This window comes from Hippoglossus hippoglossus, chromosome 20 (genome assembly GCF_009819705.1).
Source record: "Hippoglossus hippoglossus isolate fHipHip1 chromosome 20, fHipHip1.pri, whole genome shotgun sequence".
NCBI lineage: Eukaryota > Metazoa > Chordata > Actinopteri > Pleuronectiformes > Pleuronectidae > Hippoglossus > Hippoglossus hippoglossus.
In genome coordinates this window covers 839,159-858,874 of record NC_047170.1, presented here as the reverse complement: position 1 = coordinate 858,874, position 19,716 = coordinate 839,159, and the positions used below count along the sequence as shown (strand labels likewise).

Below are 19,716 nucleotides of genomic sequence, written 5' to 3'. Positions count from 1 at the left end.
GATTAGAATAACTGTAAAATAATACATGAACATATACAGTAATTATAATATCCAATATGCTTGTTAAATAAACTGGATAATATACTTCAATAGCCTTCTTTCCACAGCTGGGGGTTGTCCACATGGTTTCTTGGATAGAAATAAAACATGAAACATATCGGAGGAGTGGTTCAAATGTGTCGGGCATGAGAATCAAACTGGTGAATTGCTATTTTTAAACAATTGTGATCAATATTGCATGATGCATGGACCCAAGGGCAGAACTGTCTTTGTAAACTGGCTTCTTTATGGCTGTATGGATGTTATGTTGAATATTAGGAGAACACAGGAGAAACTTTGGGCCAAAAATGTCCCTGTGCTAATCAGTGGTGTTCAGCCATCCCATAAATACAGGCTGCTGGTAGAGTGGAATTCAAGTCAGTCCACCTGGTCGTGGCCTGTGAGAGTGGGAGCTCATCAAATTATCAAATGTTGCCTGCATATTCACCAACATGTGCCAAAAGGACAGAGACACAGAAACCAATGTGACACTGACAGGTTTGCTTGCAGTCACTGTCATCCGTCCAATCAGTATCAACTGCTCCACAGTGCGCCTGCGCTCCCTCTCCTCCTCCTCCTCCTCCTCCTCCCCCTCCTCCTGCCTCCGTCGGTGGGGCTCCACAGTGTGGCTCCGGTCTGTACCTGACAGCTCGTCGGTGAACGTGCACAGAACCGGGTCAGTGCTTTCCCCCCAGCAGAGCTTTAGGGGCCGTGCAGATCCGAGTGTCGGGAGTGCGGACCGGATACCGTGCAACCGTCAGTGTTGGCATCCGCGTCCACACGGCGGCATGGAGCGCTCCTGATCCCGGCACGAAGCCTGGAAGAGCTCAGCCTTTCTTCCCTCGTCGCATCTCGTATCTGTTCGGATATCTGGAGCGAGGCCTGACCATGTCTGCCAGAGAGAAGGGGATCCTGACCAAAGACAGTGTCAGCCTGCTGCCCTGTTTCTATTTCGTGGAGGTGGGTTCATGCTTCTCATTCATAACCTCATTCATCAGCAGACTACTTTCAGCGTCGTGAGGATGTAGGTGCTGTTGTGTGTAACTCTCACCACAATTCATTACGCTACTATAGATAATCATGTATATTAAGTGGCTCTTCATATGGAGATAACATTAATATAAAATTGTTTTAAAAAAAAATAAGGTCAACATGAAAACGCATTGCACTCATTATGTAAAAGGCATTTGCATAACGTGTATTTATGTGATTTTATTCTCATACAAACTTGAGTGTACATGACATTGTATCATTCTGTAACCTTCTCATATGGCTGAATTTGCAGTAAAGAAATCCCATGCATTTTTCAAAGGGCCTATTTCCTGTATGTTGCTTTTGTATAGTAGGCCTATGTATTCATTTGCCCTAAAAGCCTATGTTAAAACCTGTTATGTAACAGATAGATAATATATATTCATACACTCATAGACAAATTTGTGTCTTGAACATGGACACAGTGAAGGAAGTGGATAGGGACACAATCACACACATACACAAACACACACCAATAACAGCAATAACATACACAGACACTCTTTTTTTATATTTACTTCCAACAGAGGACCACAAATTACACAATTACACAAATTAATTTCATATTATGAAAAAAGGAAAGATTAGATCAGACTAGAAGCTTTAAACATATTGATCATTTGCATCTTATTTAAAGTGCAGTGCATCAAAAGCTGCAAATGCATCATCAAATGGTTTTACACACAAAAAGACTCAAGAGATTAACAGTTTGTGCAACAATGTGCACAATACCTGATGCAAACATGATGAGGAAATTTCAGCAAACATGCTGTCAAGTAGCTATGAATATGAATTTGTACTGATAGGATAGTGCAGCCATGGTGGATGTGAAATAGAGGACTTGGTGGTAACAGTAGTATGAGGTCACTCAGCCAGACTCCACTGTTTCTTTTTCCTTTTTTGCCATTTCGTTTTTAGGAATATCCAGCAGAAAGATTCATTGGGAACTCATTCAAATTGGTTGATGATTTGAAACATTTAAATAAAGATAGCACGAAGCTTGTGGTGACTGTCACTCCTTTCCCCTGCTGTGCACTTTATGCATGCTCTAATTCACCAGTGGCCTGTGGCTCTCCAATCAAACTGGCATCATGCATTATAGATTTGCCTCTAATATTGTATGATGGATGCTGTTAGGAGGACTGCATCATTCCAGTGGATTCTTCTCTCTGCTGTGACTTGGACGGGGAATTCCCTCAGTTTTGTTTTGTTTGAGGGATATTGCATTTACCTTTCGATGCACCCTGGCTGCATTTAATATCCAGGAACCAAAAAAATTTAGCTATTTATAGTTTTAATTTGGGATGCCATGTGTATTGTAAATGGCCCAGGGAAGTGCTGTGCTAACAGTAAATCTGTGGACCGAGTTGAGCATGTCTTCTTCTACTTCATCAGATAAACTACAGCAGAGGTCGGCAACTGTGTCAAAATCGCTGCCAATTTAATAATTTTTATTTCATCAGCTCTGTCATGGTAACAACATTCACAGAATCACTTCCTGTACAGCAATTTGTCTTGAAGGTAATGGTACATTTATATAGTGCTTTTCTAGTCTTGATGACTGCTTAATGCGCTTTACAGTACAGTTTTTGTCAATCACCCATTCACACACTCATTCATACAGTGCATCTATGTGCAGCACTTTTCTCTATGCGGACACTTCGTTTTGTTGGTTCAATGCTTTATATTGAGCAGAATTACAGAGCTCTTATTATGAAAAGCCGTAAACTTGGGTCTGAAGATGGTGTCGGATGCTTAACAGACCTCTGAGATAGATGACATGCAATGTAAAAAAAAAATCTAAGCAGTTCAATAAATAATTCAAACTTACATAAAAGCCACATATTTGAACAGTAACAAAGCAAATTCAGTTTCATCTAATGAAAAACATTGACAGTAAAATCTTCACTGCAGATCAACCAGGTGTGATGAACACAAAGTTTCCTAATTTCACTCTGCACCATGGACTGTGCGAGACACAACAGTAAAAGTCTAAATGTCAACAGATTAGACAATATGCATCATCAACAACATGACAATATGCTGCGCAATATTGAAGGTTTATGAATATTGGACCTAAATTCATCCGGTAGCATTAGAATTCACTTCAGATGAAAGGTAAAGTCTCTTGATGTGCAAACAGGAATTTCCTAACATGTTCACAAAATTAACTTCCTGTTGTTCTCACTGTAGCCACTTTTGTATTATTGTACTTTTAATTATTAGCTGCAGTAGTAGTAGCGGTGGTAGTTGTGGTAATTGTGATAGTATTTTTTTTATAATTAATGCAATTGTTACTGCATTCAGGATATTGATCAGGTGGCTTAGTTTGTTTCTTCAAGCATTTAACGGATACACAAATGTCAGATCTGTCTTAAAACAATAGTCAGGTGTCCATATAAATACCTCAACAGGTTTTAAGTGGTGGAGGGACATAACCCACACTTTACCTGAAGTCAATGAGCCTTCAGCTGTTTGAGATAATCAAGTAAGTAATCTTCCAACATAGTGATGTTTTCAGTTCAATCTTCTCTTTTGTCAATGTCCTCCATCAAAGATGTGAAACAAAAAATTGGGGAACAAAAAGAAGGATTGTTTGTACTTTGACAAAAAACTTGATTTAACTATTATAATTTCTGTAGCCTCATGTTGGCTTCAGATCAAGCCAAGAAAAGTAATTTTTCACATCACTCACATTTAGAGCACAATAGGAAGAGGACAATTTAATATGCAGTGTGAATAGGTGGGATGCTTAGAGTAAGCATTTACCAGTTTAAGGTTTCAATAGATCACCTAGTGTAACTAATGTAAGAGACTGGACACGCTGCAATTCTTTACTTCTAATCAGTAACGAGTCAGATTTACGTTGGAGGACGAGCAGCTGCAGATATGATCTGTCTGTTCCCTCCAACCGGCTGGCTGCTCCCCTTTACTGTGGACTCTGAAGTGCAATAAGGCTCCACTGTGAAGCTTCAGGCTTCTTTTCCTCCAAAGTGGAACAAATGGAAGCATGAGGAGGGCTGAACAACTGTTATCTGAAACTGGAGGTAAACAAAAGATTGAATCACATGTAGAATTGTTTAGGGAGGGACATGGCCAGTAGCCTAGATGAGGGATAAAGATGATGGCGTTTGTGCAGATATGGTTTTTCACCACCAAGCTCTTGTGTTGATGGTGTTGCACTTCCCTTTCTGATACACAACATTTGTATCTTGTGCGATACTCTGTTGGAGAAGGTGATCATAGTTGTGCCGTGGTTTTGACATTTGAGACTAAACACTGACATATAATAAAACTTTAATAACAAATTTTATCAAAATGGATTGAATATGTTATGGATTGAAGCAGATACTTTTACACAAAAATGTAAATGTATTTGTTTAGTAATAGCAGATTATGAGTTCATATAACCCAAATATTTCAGAAAAATTAATTAATTTCACAAACACAATCAGTTCTTTTTTTAAAGTTTTAATCAAATATCTTTTTGTGTGACTTCTGTTGTGAGTATTACGAAATTGCAACTCAGCAATGTTGAAAATGGACATCAGCCTTCATGGAGACATCCACTACCTAGGTCTCAAGGAGTGAAAAACAGAGATACCTCCAGGCCCAGGGGATAGTACAACCATTGGTTGTAAATTACGTAACAGTGACTGAATCTAATGGCTCCCACTTCAGTCTCAGTGTCACTGGGAGGAGAGTAAGGTGTTGATGCATTGCTCAGTAAAACTATTAGTTTGAATTTTAAATTCTGTCTGTTGTGATAAATTAATAATTTCATGTTTGTTAGGCTTTAACAGAGTCCCAGTCTTGATGTTCATTGGGGTGGAATGTTGACCTTTTTTTGTCTCCTGGCCACGGTCGTTTGTCTGATCATGATTTCTGATCGATGCCTTTTGTCACTTTTTAACTAACTGTACTTTATAGTGGCCCATGGTTTATTCTTTAGTCATAACAGTTGTATTCTTTTTTGTGGCTTAACTTTGATGGCTTCTTGAAATGGGATAAAAATGTTTGTTGTCATACATATAAGGATGTGATATTTATTTGTGACTATGTTTCTGTAAACAATGAAATTCAATATATTTATACTCTGCCCCTAAGTCTACAAATGGCAAAGATATCAATCAAGAAATAAGTTATCTGTTGAATAAAAATTCAGAGGCAGTCCAGCTTTTGTGATGCTTCTTATCGCAGGCTCAAGACAACATATCTGCATCATATCAAGCTTTAAAGACCCATATTAGATAAACCTAGGCACACAGACAGAGGGGAAAGAGGAAGGACAATGTCAGAGATCCAGTCGGCACGAATGAAAAGAGCCTGATAGAACGGAACAGTACGTGTCACAGATAGAGAATGTTAGCGTGTGACAGAAACAGAAGGAATGAAGGTGGAATAAAGAGGATGAGACACAGAGATGAGGCTGGCACTGAGTGTGAGCAGATGTAGGGCAATGGAGCATCTCTTCTGAGCTGAGCTCTCCCAGAGGAGCCAAGGCTATTCAAAGAGAGAGAGCAATAGGAATACGAAGACATCTTGTTCTGTGATTTTTATTACGCTCCTATATCACCACACTGATTGCACTGTTTGCTCTATGAGCCTTCAGCAGATTCACTTATTCAACTCAAGTTACGGTAGTTTATAAGGCAGGCACTCAAACAGAGAAGATGAAACTAAGAAGTGTGACAGTGTTTATGGTATCTATCGGCAGTCAGGACAGAAGCTTCCTTTTAGTAACAAATGAAGATAGATATGGAGTATTTCTACTGAGTCTGAAATATTTTTTCTCTCTAAAAACTGTATGACAGCTTCATTGCACTGGTTTTTTGTTTATTTGTGAGCATCAGAAGCTAAAAAAAAGTGGACTGTAATGGGGAATGGTTACTCAAATACTCTACTTAAAGGTATGGTTCACAGAAAAATGAAGATTCACTCATTATCTACTCACCACTAAGCCGATGGAGGGGTGGGTGAAGTGTTTGAGTCCACAATACACTTCTGGAGTCTCAGGGGTAAACAGTGTTGCAGCTAAATCTAATACAATTGAAGTCAATTGTGACCTCTTCTTCAGACGTTACTTCAGTTGTGCACCATAGCGCCATCAAGTGTTTTGGCCTTTCAATCAATGATACAGGCCAAAGGGTATGATGAGGCTAAAGGTAAATCTGACTGGCTTCTGGCTTGTATGGCAGTTGAGTTGCTTCTTTCGGTGTCCATTTCCGTCCTGTTGTCAGTGATGGTCCAACAGCCCCTATAGATGTGTCTCGGGATCTGGGAGGGTCATCTCCAGCCTGGTTCTGGTGCTTTTAAACTCCTCTACAAGACTTGAGATAGGCAGCTGGAGGATGCCGTGTCTATACAGGCTGATATTGCATGAAAAACATGGTAAACATGTCTACCCTTGTTCAGGCAAAGATGGACTCATCAGCAGAAGGCATGTGTATAAATAAAGCCAAAATAAAACAAACAAAACGTTAAATGGGTTCCTGGTTGGAAAAAAAGAGAATCCAACCAATTGCAACATTCCAAATATACCCAATGCAGTTATCAATATTTGTTTTTGATTCTATAATAAACATGACTGTGGTCAATAAATTCACATAAATGCCTAATAAAACAAATATGACAAAAAGCATGTTTGCAAACAAAGGCAACAAATATTTTGTCGAAAGTTCCAATCAACATTTCCAGTTAAAAAAGGTTTTAAAAGTTTCTGTTATTTAATGCATCAAAATATGAACACAAGCCTTTCAATCAAAGGCGGTTTACAGTTGGCTCTTCTTCTGCCCCAATTGAAAAATGTGTGCATCAATATATGGCGATAATGCTCCTTGACATTGGTGGCTACCAGCCAATAAACCAATCAAAGAAGAAGATGAAGATGAAATTTGACTTTGTCTAATTTGATGGTAGGTGGGCAACGAACCAACTGTCTACTCAGCTCAGGCATTAAAAAAAGATACATACATACATGTTACACAATGTGTGTCTTTCACTTTGTGAAAATGTTGAAAATGACTAAATATTTCTTCAGCTGCAAATCAACTAAAGGTGATGTACGTAAGGTGTGAATTGTGAATATATTTGTTACCCTTATTTCACTCCATAAGAGACGTTTTCACTGTGCACCATCTGGATGAGTTGACATATTTCACTTAACACATCAGATTTTCTACTAAGAGACTTGAATCATTAAAATTTGGGCAACTCGACTCAATGAGAAAGCTCCATGACTGTTAACACTGCACCCACCAAAAATAACTGCCAGCCAAATCCCACTGGAACCTGCTTTCCATTTTTACACTTCTATTATTCAAAGTATCTTCCCTGTTCTCTCATGTCTGTAATCACTGAGGGAACGCCAGGAACACTCGGGAACCAGCAGAGTCTGAAAAACTTGCTGAGGAGCGCTGAATGGCACGAGTCCAAACACATCCAAATTTAAACATGTAAGGAACTCAGGGCAGAAAGCGGAAAATTAACTGCATTCCAACTGCACAACAAAATAAAGTGACAAAATATCACTATAATGACCGCTGGAGGCAGCAGAGTTTATTAAGCTTTTTTTTTAGTTCATAGAGAGATATGGATGTCGAGTTTGTCCAGGAATTAACATTGATGGGTTTATCCACGAAGGAGCATGAATGTGCTCAGCTTGTTTTGCTTTGTGTACAAGCTTTGGCAGCACATAGCTCGGGGATCTCACACTCTCTTATAAGAGGTCCGATGATGCATTTTAAATTAAGTGTTAATTTTTAAGTAAAGTAAATACAAAAAAATCTATGTACAATTGTTAGAGAGAAGAATTGAAGCATAAAAACAGATATCTATCCACTGTTGTTCAACCTCATAAGATGTGATTCAGCCAAATAATGATGTCCATTTTCACTGCTCCCTGCATCCATGAGTGTAGGTAACTCTTACTGGACAGCTCAGCTGAAATCACACATATTCAACATGACAGAACATACTGCTAACAAAGGCAAAGATCCTTGTGGTCATCAGTGGAGCAGTCATGATATGAGCAAACGCTGAAGATTTCTTTACTGTTCTTTGTAAACTTTGACAATAGGTTGCTGGTAGCTTGTCTGTGAGTCATGTTGAGGACTCGTCATGATAATGACATAACGCTTAGGGGTTACTGGCACTGACATAGAAACAGACAATAGGCTTGTGTGCACACACACACACACATACAGTTGTGTCTCCATGACTTAAGGCGACATTAGACTTACTCTAACCTGAACCATAGTTATTACTTGCATGCCTACTTACTACTTGCCTAACCCTAACCCGCGAACTGGACTCGGTTGATTTTCTTGAAGACATTTCACCTCTTATCCAAGAGGCTTCTTCAGTTCGAACTGACTGCTGGGAATCCCAGGTATTTCATTTGTAGGGTCGTTAGGGATTGTGAGGTTACCTGAGAGGCTGGACCCACCCTGCTGTTAGTTTCACTTAGAGAGCAAGCTGAAGCGGAAAAAAATTGCCCCCAGTCATCTAAAGCATAGGTCACCGATAGGTCTGCCGCGGTCCAGACGCCGTTCTATATGGACCCAGACCTATTATTAGATTTTGACGGAGCATTTCTATTTCATCCTGCGCAGTTTTTTTCGTCTTTACAGTAGTAAATCCTGGCAGCGCGCGGAAGAGGTAACTTCTCTCACTGAACAAGAGAAAGTGGGGAACTAAGAGAAAGGCCGTGTTTAAGCTGTTTAGTGGTAATATTTGTTTAGATTCTTATATGTGAAATGTAGTTAAGAAGAAAAGGGGAAACTCAAACTACATCTTTTTTTTCTTCTAAAATTAAGTACTTTATTTTAAGATGACTTTTTCAAAAGGTCTTTAATTCATTTTTAAATGCAAACCTTATTTTATTTGAAACGAGAAGATAACATTTATTTTATTATTATTTTATTTTTAGAGTACCCTCCAGTTCAATGTGAAAATTTATAATAAACATTGTTGAAATACTATTGAATTGTACTTTCTTTATTTTATTTGACAGTTCTGTCAGTTTTTGACTTCATACAGACATTGATACAACTACTAGACTACTTCAAAATAAATATCACAAAATCATAACGCATGTAGACATTATGATGTTTCTTTTAAGAATTTTTTTATTTAATTAAATACCCCTGATCTAAAGTGTGGGAGTTTTTAGTCAGAGACCGGTTTTCATTTATTTTGTTGTTGGACAGCTTAATGTAGATTGATATCTTCCTTTTACGTGAATGGAACAAGCTCTTGCACTCATTTTATTTTTGGAGAGTTTTTTTAAGGGACTGTAAAGGGCAGATTAGCAGTTCAGATTTGGCAATTTTTTTGTTTTTGTGGAATAATGCCCTGCAGTGCGAATTTAGTGACATCTCTGAGTGAAGTTGCATGTTGCAGCTGAATACCCTTCACCTTACCCTCCCCTTCCAAACATGAAAGAGAACCTGTGGTAGCCTTCAGTTTTCATAAAAACTCAAAGGGTGTTTAGTTTGTCCAGTCTGGGCTACTGTAAAAAATATGGCAGCCTCCATGGAGAGGACCCGCTCCCGATGTATATATAAAGTAGTTAAATATAAAGAGCCCATTCTAGGGTAAAGAAATCCACAGTTTGTACAATTTAGATGATTACCAGGATTATCAGGACACTGTTCAGGGATGGTCTCTGACAAGGTAATTACCTGGGACTCCCAGCAGCCAGTTCAAACTGAAGAAGCACATGGATAAACCATGACTGATAATTTTCAGACAAGGAAACATGTCTTTTCCCTAAATTGTAATGATTAATGAAGGCAAGTCTCCATAATGTGACTGTGTAAACAGATTTAGGTCATTGCAACCTGGTCCACACACAAACACACATATACATACAGTATATATACACACAAAAGAAAATATGTAAACGGTTTGTATTTTTCGATAGCACTTTTCTAGTCTTAATGACCACTCAGAGAGCCTAACAGTACAGGTTTTGCCATTCACCTATTCAAACACACATCCATACAGTGTATCTATGTGCAGCACTTTCTCAATGAAAATGGTATATTGCCCAAGGACACTTAAGCATGTAGCATGGGGAAGCCTGGGATCGAACCGCTGACCCTCTGGTTATACAGTATCACTGGTAGAGGACATCAGATACTGTGAAAGTATCACTGTGAAATAAGTTTAACTGAAAATGCATTTGAGTCATTTGATTGAAATCTACTTATGTTGTTTACATTACATTTCCTTTAGCTGACGCTTTTATCCAGAGCGACTTACAAGAAATGCATTCAACCATGAGGGAACAAACCCAGAACAACACAAATCAAGCGAGTTCAATTTTCTTCAAGAAAGCCAAACTACAAAGTGCTATATGTAAGTGCCATATAAGTGCTATTAAATATATATATTTATTTATTTTTATCCAAGGTATAGTCAGAAGAGATGTGTCTTTAGTCTGCGGCAGAAGATGTGTAGACTTTCTGCTGTCCTGATGTCAATGGGGAGCTCGTTTCACCATTTAGGAGCCAGGACAGCAAACAGTCGTGATTTTGTTGAGTGGTTAGCTCGCAGTGAGGGAGCAGCAAGCCGATTGGCAGACGTAGAGCGGAGTGGACGGGCTGGGGTGTAACGTTTGACCATGTCCTGGATGTAGGTGGGGCCCGATCCGTTCGCTGCACGGTACGCAAGTACTAGTGTTTTGAAACAGGTTCCTAGCAGTCTGGGTGGGGGCTACCACGGAGTTGTCAAAGTTAATAGTCAGGTAATGGGTGGGAGAGCCTTTCCCTGGAAGGAAAAGTAGTTCGGCCTTGTCAAGTTTGATTTTCAGGTGGTGTGCAGACATCCACTGAGAGATGTCAGTCAGACAGGCAGAGATTCGTGCTGCTACCTGGGTTTCAGATTGGGGAAAAGAGAAGATTAGATGGGTGTCATCAGCGTAGCTGTGGTAGGTAAAGCCATGTGAGTAAATGACAGAGCCGAGAGAGTTGGTGTACAGAGAGAAGAGGAGGGGACCCAGGACGGAACCTTGAGGGACCCCAGTAGTGAGAAGTCAAGGTTCAGACACAGATCCTCTCCAAGTTACCCGGAAAGTGCGGTCATTGAGGTAGGATGAGATCAGGGAGAGAGCAGAGCCTGAGACACCCAGATCATGTAGGGTGGAAATAAGGATCTGGTGGTTCACTGTGTCAAATACAGCAGAAAAGTCTAGAACAGTGATCACCAACCTTTTCGAGCGCAAGATCACTTTTTTATTCCAAACGTAAGCCGAGATCTACCACCCTGATATCTTCCAAGAAACCCACTTAGGAGGGTCATATTGATTAGTTTTTGCAATTTCTGTTAAAGGCTGAATGTACGAGCATAAATATACACAAAGAAGCAGTTGTGCAACTTTCTATTCAATGCACAATATTCACATTAATATCATTTTATATTTACAGCATCTGTTCAGTGCACAATATTTAGCTTCAGTTCAACAATATGTTCTGCAGAGGAGCTGCTACTGCAGCACAATGTTTTACATTGGCTTCGCCTTGAATATGGCCATAAATATTACTATTGCCTTGCATGAATGTAGTCCCTTGTACTCAAATAAATACAAGTACTATACAGTATGAAGCTGTGCATCTTCCGCTTTTGCAAATATTTGACAATAAAAAAACCTTTTTAAACAAAAGAATGGATTCTGTCAACAGAAACGCTGGAGTGCTTTTATTTTGAAACGCATACAGAAAGTCGTTTTAACATTTTAAAATGCATGTTTGTGACATAATTTCAACAGATAAACAGTAAAACTCAGGTGAAAGATAATTTTCTCTGTTTATTCTTCTGTGAAACACAACGTTTATCTGTCTATGACACAAACATATTTACAACACTTCCCGAACCCGTTTCAAAGTAAAGGCACTCCAGCGTTTCACTTTCTGAATCCATTCATTTGTTCTAACGGGGCTTTGATTGTTATCGACAGACCGGAAGATGTGTGTCTTCATACCGTAGTGTCCTGGTGTTTAGTTTAGTACATAAACCGACTTGTTTTGAAGGCAATGCAGTAGATAAACCAACACCTCCGTCGCCAGTAGCGGACACTCTGCCGTGTGAACAACAGACAACCAACACACAGCTGATCTGTGGCGCAACCGCAGCCAGTGATTCCTGAGAGTTCGGAGATCGACAGTGAAGACTGCGAGATCGACCTGTAGATCGCGATCGACGGGTTGGCAACCACTGGTCTAGAAGGATGTGGACAGAGGAGAGAGAGGCTGCTCTAGCAGTGTGAAGTTGCTCAGAGACAGCAAGGAGGGCAGTCTCAGTTGAGTGGCCTGCCTTGGAACCAGACTGGTGAGGATCAAGTAGGTTGTTCTGGTGAAGATAGGAGGAGAGTTGATTAAAGAGAGCACGATTGAGTGCTTTGGAAAGAAAGGGAAGAAGAGAGACAGGTCTGTAGTTGTTTACTTGAGACAGGTTGAGGGTGGTTTTCTTCAGGAGAGGATTTACTCTTGCCTCCTTCAGAGAGTTAGGAAAACAGCCAGTTGACAGGGAAGTGTTGATAAGATGGGTGAGAAAAGGAAGAAGGTCAGGAGCGATAGACTGGAGAATGTGAGATGGGATGGGGTCAAGGGGGCAGGTGGTTGGGCGGGCGGAGGTTACCAGGGTAAGAACGTGTTTGGGAAACAGGGGGGTGAAAGAGGAAAGCGGATGAAGATGAAGTTGATGGAAAGGTAGTTACAGGAGGTCGGTTTGAGAATGAGGAGCGTATGCCATCTATCTTTAACTACTTAAGTAACTACTAAACAAAAAAGGGTTAAAGTTAAGGTTAAGGGTTAAAGTGGCTTGGTAGAAGGGTGGAAGAAGAAGGGGGACTGGGGGGTCAAGGAGGTTGGAAAAGATAAAGAACAGTTTTGTGGGTTTCGAAAATGAGGGTTGAATTTTAGTTTGGTAAAAAGAGCTTTGGGCTGCAGTAATAGAGGCAGAAAAAGAGGAGAGAAGATATTGATAAGTGAGCAGGTCATCAGGGTGTTTTGATTTTCACCATTTCCTTTCTGATGCTCGCATAGTGGCTCTGATGGTGTCCACCTAGTCACACAACCAGGGAGCAGGTGAGGACTTGTGCACCTGTCGTGAAGTAGTGTCTGTGGCAGAGTTAGGATACATGAGTGAGAAAGAGTCAGGTGACGGAAGGGCAGAGGAGGCCAGAGAGGAGGAAGAGAGGGAGCAAATGTTGCAACGGACAGGTACAGAGTCTGTTGATGTGATAGGGTTGTCAGATTGTGAGAGTGGGAGAGAGTAAGCGATAAAGTGGTCAGAGACATGAAGTGGGGTTACAGTGAGGTTAGATGTAGAGCAGTTTCTGGTGATGATATAGTCAAGGTGGTTACCAGCTTTGTGAGTAGGAGGGGAAGGACTGAGTGAGAGGGCAAAGGAAGAAAGTAAAAGTAATAGGTCAGATGACTTCTCCTCTGTATGTTGAAGTCACCCAGAAGGACAAGTGGAGGGCCATTTCCTGGGAAGTTTGATAGGAGGACGTCTAATTCTTCCAAGAAATCTCCCAAAGAACCTGGTGGACGATAGAGAACAACAATTGTCAATTGTACCGGAATAGTTACTGTCACAGCATGAAATTCAAAAGACAATAGGGTAAGATGTGGCAGCGGGTAGAGAGAAAAACTCCATTTGGGAGTGATGAGTATATAGCCTATTTACCTCACAGGTAGAAAGTAAAATAGAACTTAGCCCTTGACAAAATTGGAATAAAATTCAAGCGTTTTAACTGTAACTGGTTCTCTTTAACTCTCAATCACTTGAGTGAATCAAATCCTAGCACATACAATTAAAGGTAAGACAAAACAGTATAAACAAGCAATCTAGTCTAACCTAAGATAGCAGATACAATAGTATTCTAGCAGAGAAGCTTATTTAAAGAAGATACTTAGCATAAATCCAAGCAGTCCAGTAGTATGAAACCCCAGAAGTCCAATGCACAGTCCAATGTTTACTGTGATGTGAACAACACGTGCAGAAGTCTTGATGAATTTGTTAATAACTTTCTCTACATTGGCAGTTTTACCATTAAACTGTTTACTTAAGTCAGCAATAAATGACTGAAAAGAATAAGAATAAGGAATGTAAAACAGACATGAGATTAGACACTAAAACATATCAAATGCAGTTAGTTTCTATTGGCCTGAGCAAATCATGCTGCACAAATAAAAATACAAAAAAAAAAAAAAAGAAATACCCTGCAAAAAATGTTCTTTGAATTATGTACAGTACAGTATTCCTCATAGAGCAGCTTCATCTGCAGAGCATGAGCACTGCGAGTGTTGACACCACTGACCTACATATCTAATTTCTACAAGCTGAGATGCTTGGCGAGAGGTGAGAGAGGCTGACAGTAAGCCAAGAAAACGGACCTGAGAGAGAAGGGGGAGGGGTTTGGTGGTGCGGAGCTCAGCTGGATGCTGCAGGAGCTGGTCCAGTAAGGATGCATCCTCTTTGCATGATGCTTCATGCAGATATGCATCGAGTCATGGCCCAGTATAAACCACTGTTTATCTTTGAAGGAACAAAAAAAAACACAATGTAAGATTTCAGAAAAGTCGTCTCTGCTAATATGTGACTTCAAATGAGAATATGTTGTTGGTGAGGTTGAGAGTAATGTGTGCAGGTTTATAGTTCATTCTTTCATTCATCCATGGATGTTAAATAAACTGATTGGTTAAAATTTACATATTTTTGTAAGGAAGGAAGGGGAGAGTGGAGGGAATGATAGAAAAAACCAGGATGGAAGGACAATAAAACTAGTGTTAGTGAGGAACCTTTGGCAAAAATGGGAGACACACAAAGGGAAGGAAGTCTCCAAACAGAGACTCTCTGTGTGGTTGTGTGTGTGTGTGTGTGTGTGTATCCATGATTGTGTATTAGTAGCTCAGCTTCCAGCAGAAGTGTGTCGACTTGAAGAGATCTCCCTTTGTTGGGCTCCCACTGGGGCCCTCCTCCATCACACTGCTCTACTTAGCATTAGCTGAGCGAGCATCGCGCCTGCCACTGTGTACCAGTGAGTCAGGGTATTAAGCTGCATGATAAAACCCATGATGCTCCAGGCCACATTCAACTCCCACTGACACATCTAACTGCAGGCTACTTATCTGCCTTCAATTACGCATCAGATATCTGCCTTCACATGCACCTCACTTCTCTGTGCTAATCTTCCATTGGGCACCACAGAGCCAGGGGGCCGTTGGAAAACATTCAGGAAAAATTCCGACGCAACAGAACTGCAGCAGAACTTTTAAGTCTATTTTAGGTGTGACGACCCTCTCAAAGCAGGCCTCTCTCTGCAGGAGCCTGATGGGAGGAGTTGGTCATCAGGGAGATTCACCTCACCTGGTCGGACAACAGTATATAAACTGGTGACATTCAGCAAGTCTGTCGCTCCCCCATGGCTTCCACAGCATTTGGTTTTAGGTTGTATAATGATTTATACATTTACCTTTCCTTAAAGGAGACATAGCATGCCCATTTTACCACAAGTTGATATGGTTCCTTGGGGTCTTAATGAAATGTCTGTAACATACTTTGGTCAAAATACCACAAGGATCATATAAAACAGCACCCTTTTTACCCTGTATAAAACAGCCCTCCACAGAGTGACCTGTTTTGAGTGCCTGTTCCTTTAAATGCTAATGAGCCAGCTCCCCCCTCCCCCCTCTCCCCCCATGATTTTAAACGATATAAATTACATATTTTATATGATATAAATTATCAAATATGCATCCCATACTTTGTATTCCCCTTCTGTTGTCCTGGAGTTTTAATTTCCCCAATCACATAATTAAATGTCCCCCTCTGCCCATCCACTACAAGCACACAAGCACACAAGCAGAGAGAGAAAACTCCCTGCTTACAAAAAGATGAAATATGATTTGATGGTTTAGGGTCATACACACTCTCATGCAAACATATGCACCAACATTGTTTTGTGAATAGTGTCTAGACATTTCTCACACAGATACAGTTTTAAGTCCACAAATGCATTAAGAGAAGTGCAGATATAAATGCTGCCAGTATGTCAAGTAGCCATTTGTAGGAAAATTCCACAGCCCGCCACAAAATATGTTCACCTCATACAACCATCATTAAATTGTAAAGAATGATGTTTTATGTTTTACGCAAATCCTCTCACAACGTAGAAAAGCATCAAACCTCAGAGCCTGGAAAAGCTTTTCTTTATAGGTTCTTTCCTCCATATCTATTGGCTTAGACAATAAGGAGTTTGAATCTTTATTATGTATCATTACATAAATCACTGATTGGAAGACAAAACAAAGTTGTGACATTGACTACAAAAGGAGCAGAAGCAGCAGTGAGAGATTTAGGAGAGAAAACCCCCAATAAAAGTAAAAATCTATTGGATAAGGTTTTTAATATGATCACCTTAAAGGGTAAAATAAGCTACAAAGTTATGATTGAGATCTATTCCAATGTAAGCAGAAGGGACTATGATATAACAATGCTTTGATACAGGCTGATTCCCTGTTAGGTTTTCATTGGTGTTTGTCTTTTTGTCTGTGTGTTAGCAGAATTACTCAATATTATTGAAACTTGGTGGAAAGATGGTGTAACTATTAACTTTAGGAGCAGATTTAATTAAGGGGGCAGATCCAGGATTATTTTTTTTTCATATTCTTTCATATTGCTAGATAGGGCAGTTTTCGACATTGTTGGACATTCATTTCTCAATAAATAATGCAGACATCTTGGTAAAAAAAGGAAGAAAACTTAGATGACTGACATCCATGAGTGTGTGCAATTTGGTGAAACTTGATTGAATTTAAGGGGAGTGTTGGGCCTTGGAGGTAATACTGTCATTCAAGTTTTTGTGAGTGAAATGAATGAGTACCCAGAAGTAGTGATGAAATGGTTAGCAGTTTCGCTTTAAACTGTGGTAAAATTCAAGATGCATAGTTGTACCATTTCGTCGTTCGTTGTATTAATGTGTTGATTTGATACTGTCCAGCATCAACCAGAGTTGGCAATTCTCCGAGACACGAGCAACGTGCATTATTTGTGTGAATGTGGTGAAAGGAGCGGAAGGCTGGCAGTGGGATGTAACAGCAGGAGAGCTGCTACTATCCAGTGTCACCCACATTGTGTGCGTTTGGGGTTTACATCTGCACTTCATGTAAGAGTTATTATTATAATACAGATTATCATTATATAAAATGTTTACACTGTTTCATCTCTACCCAGAAGCAAAAGAGAGGTGTACATTGTGTAATAAGATTGAGAGGAAGTCAGGTGCTTGCCCATGTAGCAATTTATATATAGGTCAGGATGAACGAAAGATCAGGATCAGGATATTGCAATTAAATGTTCTGTCTGTGGTTAGGCTTCTCGCAGCAATGTTCCAGGCAAGTTGCACAAACTGATGACTGATTTAGCGTAAAGGACGTTAATGAGCTACTTGTACATATGCATCGAAACATGTTCATGCACTTGTATTTAAATGGTAAATGTTTTCCATTTAATATACGTAGATGGTTGTATAACATCTCAGTACAGAACAGCAATACAGTAAACTACTATTACAAAATAGCGGGCCTAGCTTGCACGACCTTATAAAAACATGTTGTGTACACTTTGAACTAAGAAACAGTACAATGAGCAGGTGCTATCTTGAAGAAGAGTTCTCATTCTTTATGATGTGGCATCCAAAACTCTGAGATTACTTTCCCATTAGGGGAAACTGCGCTATGTGGCCAAGGGAAAACCCCACAAAACAGAGCATGGTTATGATGGTGGAGATTATGGTGGTGTCTCTCTGGTGAAAAAACTGTTTGGGCTCTGTCCTGCACCACATCCCTGCTCTCTCACTGCCCTAGACAAGAATGGATATCCATTAGTAAAATGCCACCAGCTCATAGTACACAGTACTGTGACAGGTCAGTGGTCAAATAGCTATAGCGATCTAAAGCTTACATTTACATGACAGCTGAGCCCTCTATCACTGGCTATATTACACACACCATTGAAGAACATGGATTGATTTGTTCAACTGAGAGATCAACACCAGCTTTATTACTGAAACTTTATTTCACAGTTGGGACTGAACTGTTGTGTTTTTTATGACTTTTAGACCTCAAGCTGGCTATAATAAAAAGAAACTAGCTGTTTCTCATTATTTTTTGGGGGGGATGAGGAGGATTCATCCACGGATCTGAGCTCAGATCAGTGGGAGCACTTGATGTTCATAAGAACAATTAATTCCACATGGCATTGTTCGTCCCCCTCAGCACCATCCTCACCCCCCTGAGGTCATGAAAACTATTTTCCATGCCTCGTCCTTATTATTAAATCAAATTAGCATGTTCATTGAACCATAGGGTTATGGGCACATAACCAGGCACATTGCAGCATTAACTGCCTGTTTATCTATTTATTTATTCATTGCCAATCTGTTAAAGCTCCTTCTGCCTCAGCTGTTTATGACTCTGAACCCTCTCATAGCTTTCACTCTCCTGTATATGTCCATCGATAGCTGCCGATCCTGGTATCATCTGTGGTCAGTCTGTACTTCCTGGAGTGGACGGATGTGTTCAAGCCAGTGAAGTCGGGCTTTACCTGCCATGACCGGAGTCTGAGTCTGCCCTACATTGACCCCAACCATGAGGTCATCCCCCTGCTGATGCTGCTCAGTTTGGCCTTCGCCGGACCCGCCATCACGGTAAGGATTAATGACGTGACAGCAGATTTACACTAACTTTAAGTAGGATTTAAGACAGTGCTTTGTTCTTTGACATGGCAGTATCATGTATATAAACATGGAAGTAGACCAGCAAGAGGTGGTTGACGTCAGTGTTGCTTTCTTTTTTTTTTATCTCAATGGAACCTCACTGAGTTAGTGTTTTCATTATCTTGTTGGCCTGCTAGTTAAACCACTGTCTTAGCTGTATCTGGCCAAGTTTTAATGTTTGTTTCAGTTGAATGCCTTTTCTGCTTAGAGAAATTAAAAATATTTTTTTGTCTTGTAACCATGGAATTTCTTTCATGTAGCAGTTAGTTGATTAAAAAATATTTAAAGCATAATTTTGAAATAAATTACATGTTGTCCCTTTGATAAGGGGTTGGCCCAGAAAGCAGTCAGTCTTTATCCTGACATAAACATAAATATTTGTACTCACTTTGACATTAGCTAACTGTAAAGAATGATTACAATAACAGACTACAAGTCATTTTGAATGGGTGAATGGTGTGGTTATCAAGTCTAGGAAAGTGCTATATAAGTACAGACCATTTACCATTGAGGCTGAGGCAGAATACCCCCAATAATTCCCCCATGCTATCCAGTGTTTATAAGGCTGCATTTAGACACATTAAAAAATAAGTCGTCAACATTTTACGGCTCAGTACAACACGAGACGTGATGCACACAGCCATGACTCAGGGTTAAAGTGACTGGAGATTAATAACTAAATACATGACTGTAAGTTTGTCATCTAAATCATAACCATCCAATAAAAATTGTGTTGAAGATGCAGTGGGCTGCTCATTCCACCATGCCGAAACCAGAAAAGAGAGCAGTCGGAACTGAGATTGCCTTGTGCTCAGGGATGGCAATGCCAGACGTCTTTCCTTGGAGGAATGGAGTGGCTG

At 40.1% G+C, this 19,716-nt stretch overlaps 1 protein-coding gene across 1 annotated transcript in view; it reads left to right on the top strand.

The window, feature by feature from the left end:
• The first annotated feature begins 618 nt into the window (after positions 1-618).
• LOC117753617 (phospholipid phosphatase-related protein type 4) overlaps positions 619-19,716 on the top strand; it is a 32,289-nt gene continuing 13,191 nt past the window's right edge. The window contains exons 1-2 of the mRNA XM_034571801.1: positions 619-999; positions 18,602-18,787. Coding sequence (XP_034427692.1) covers positions 928-999; positions 18,602-18,787 — 258 coding nt within the window. The 5' untranslated portion in view covers positions 619-927. The remainder of the gene's footprint in view (positions 1,000-18,601; positions 18,788-19,716) is intronic.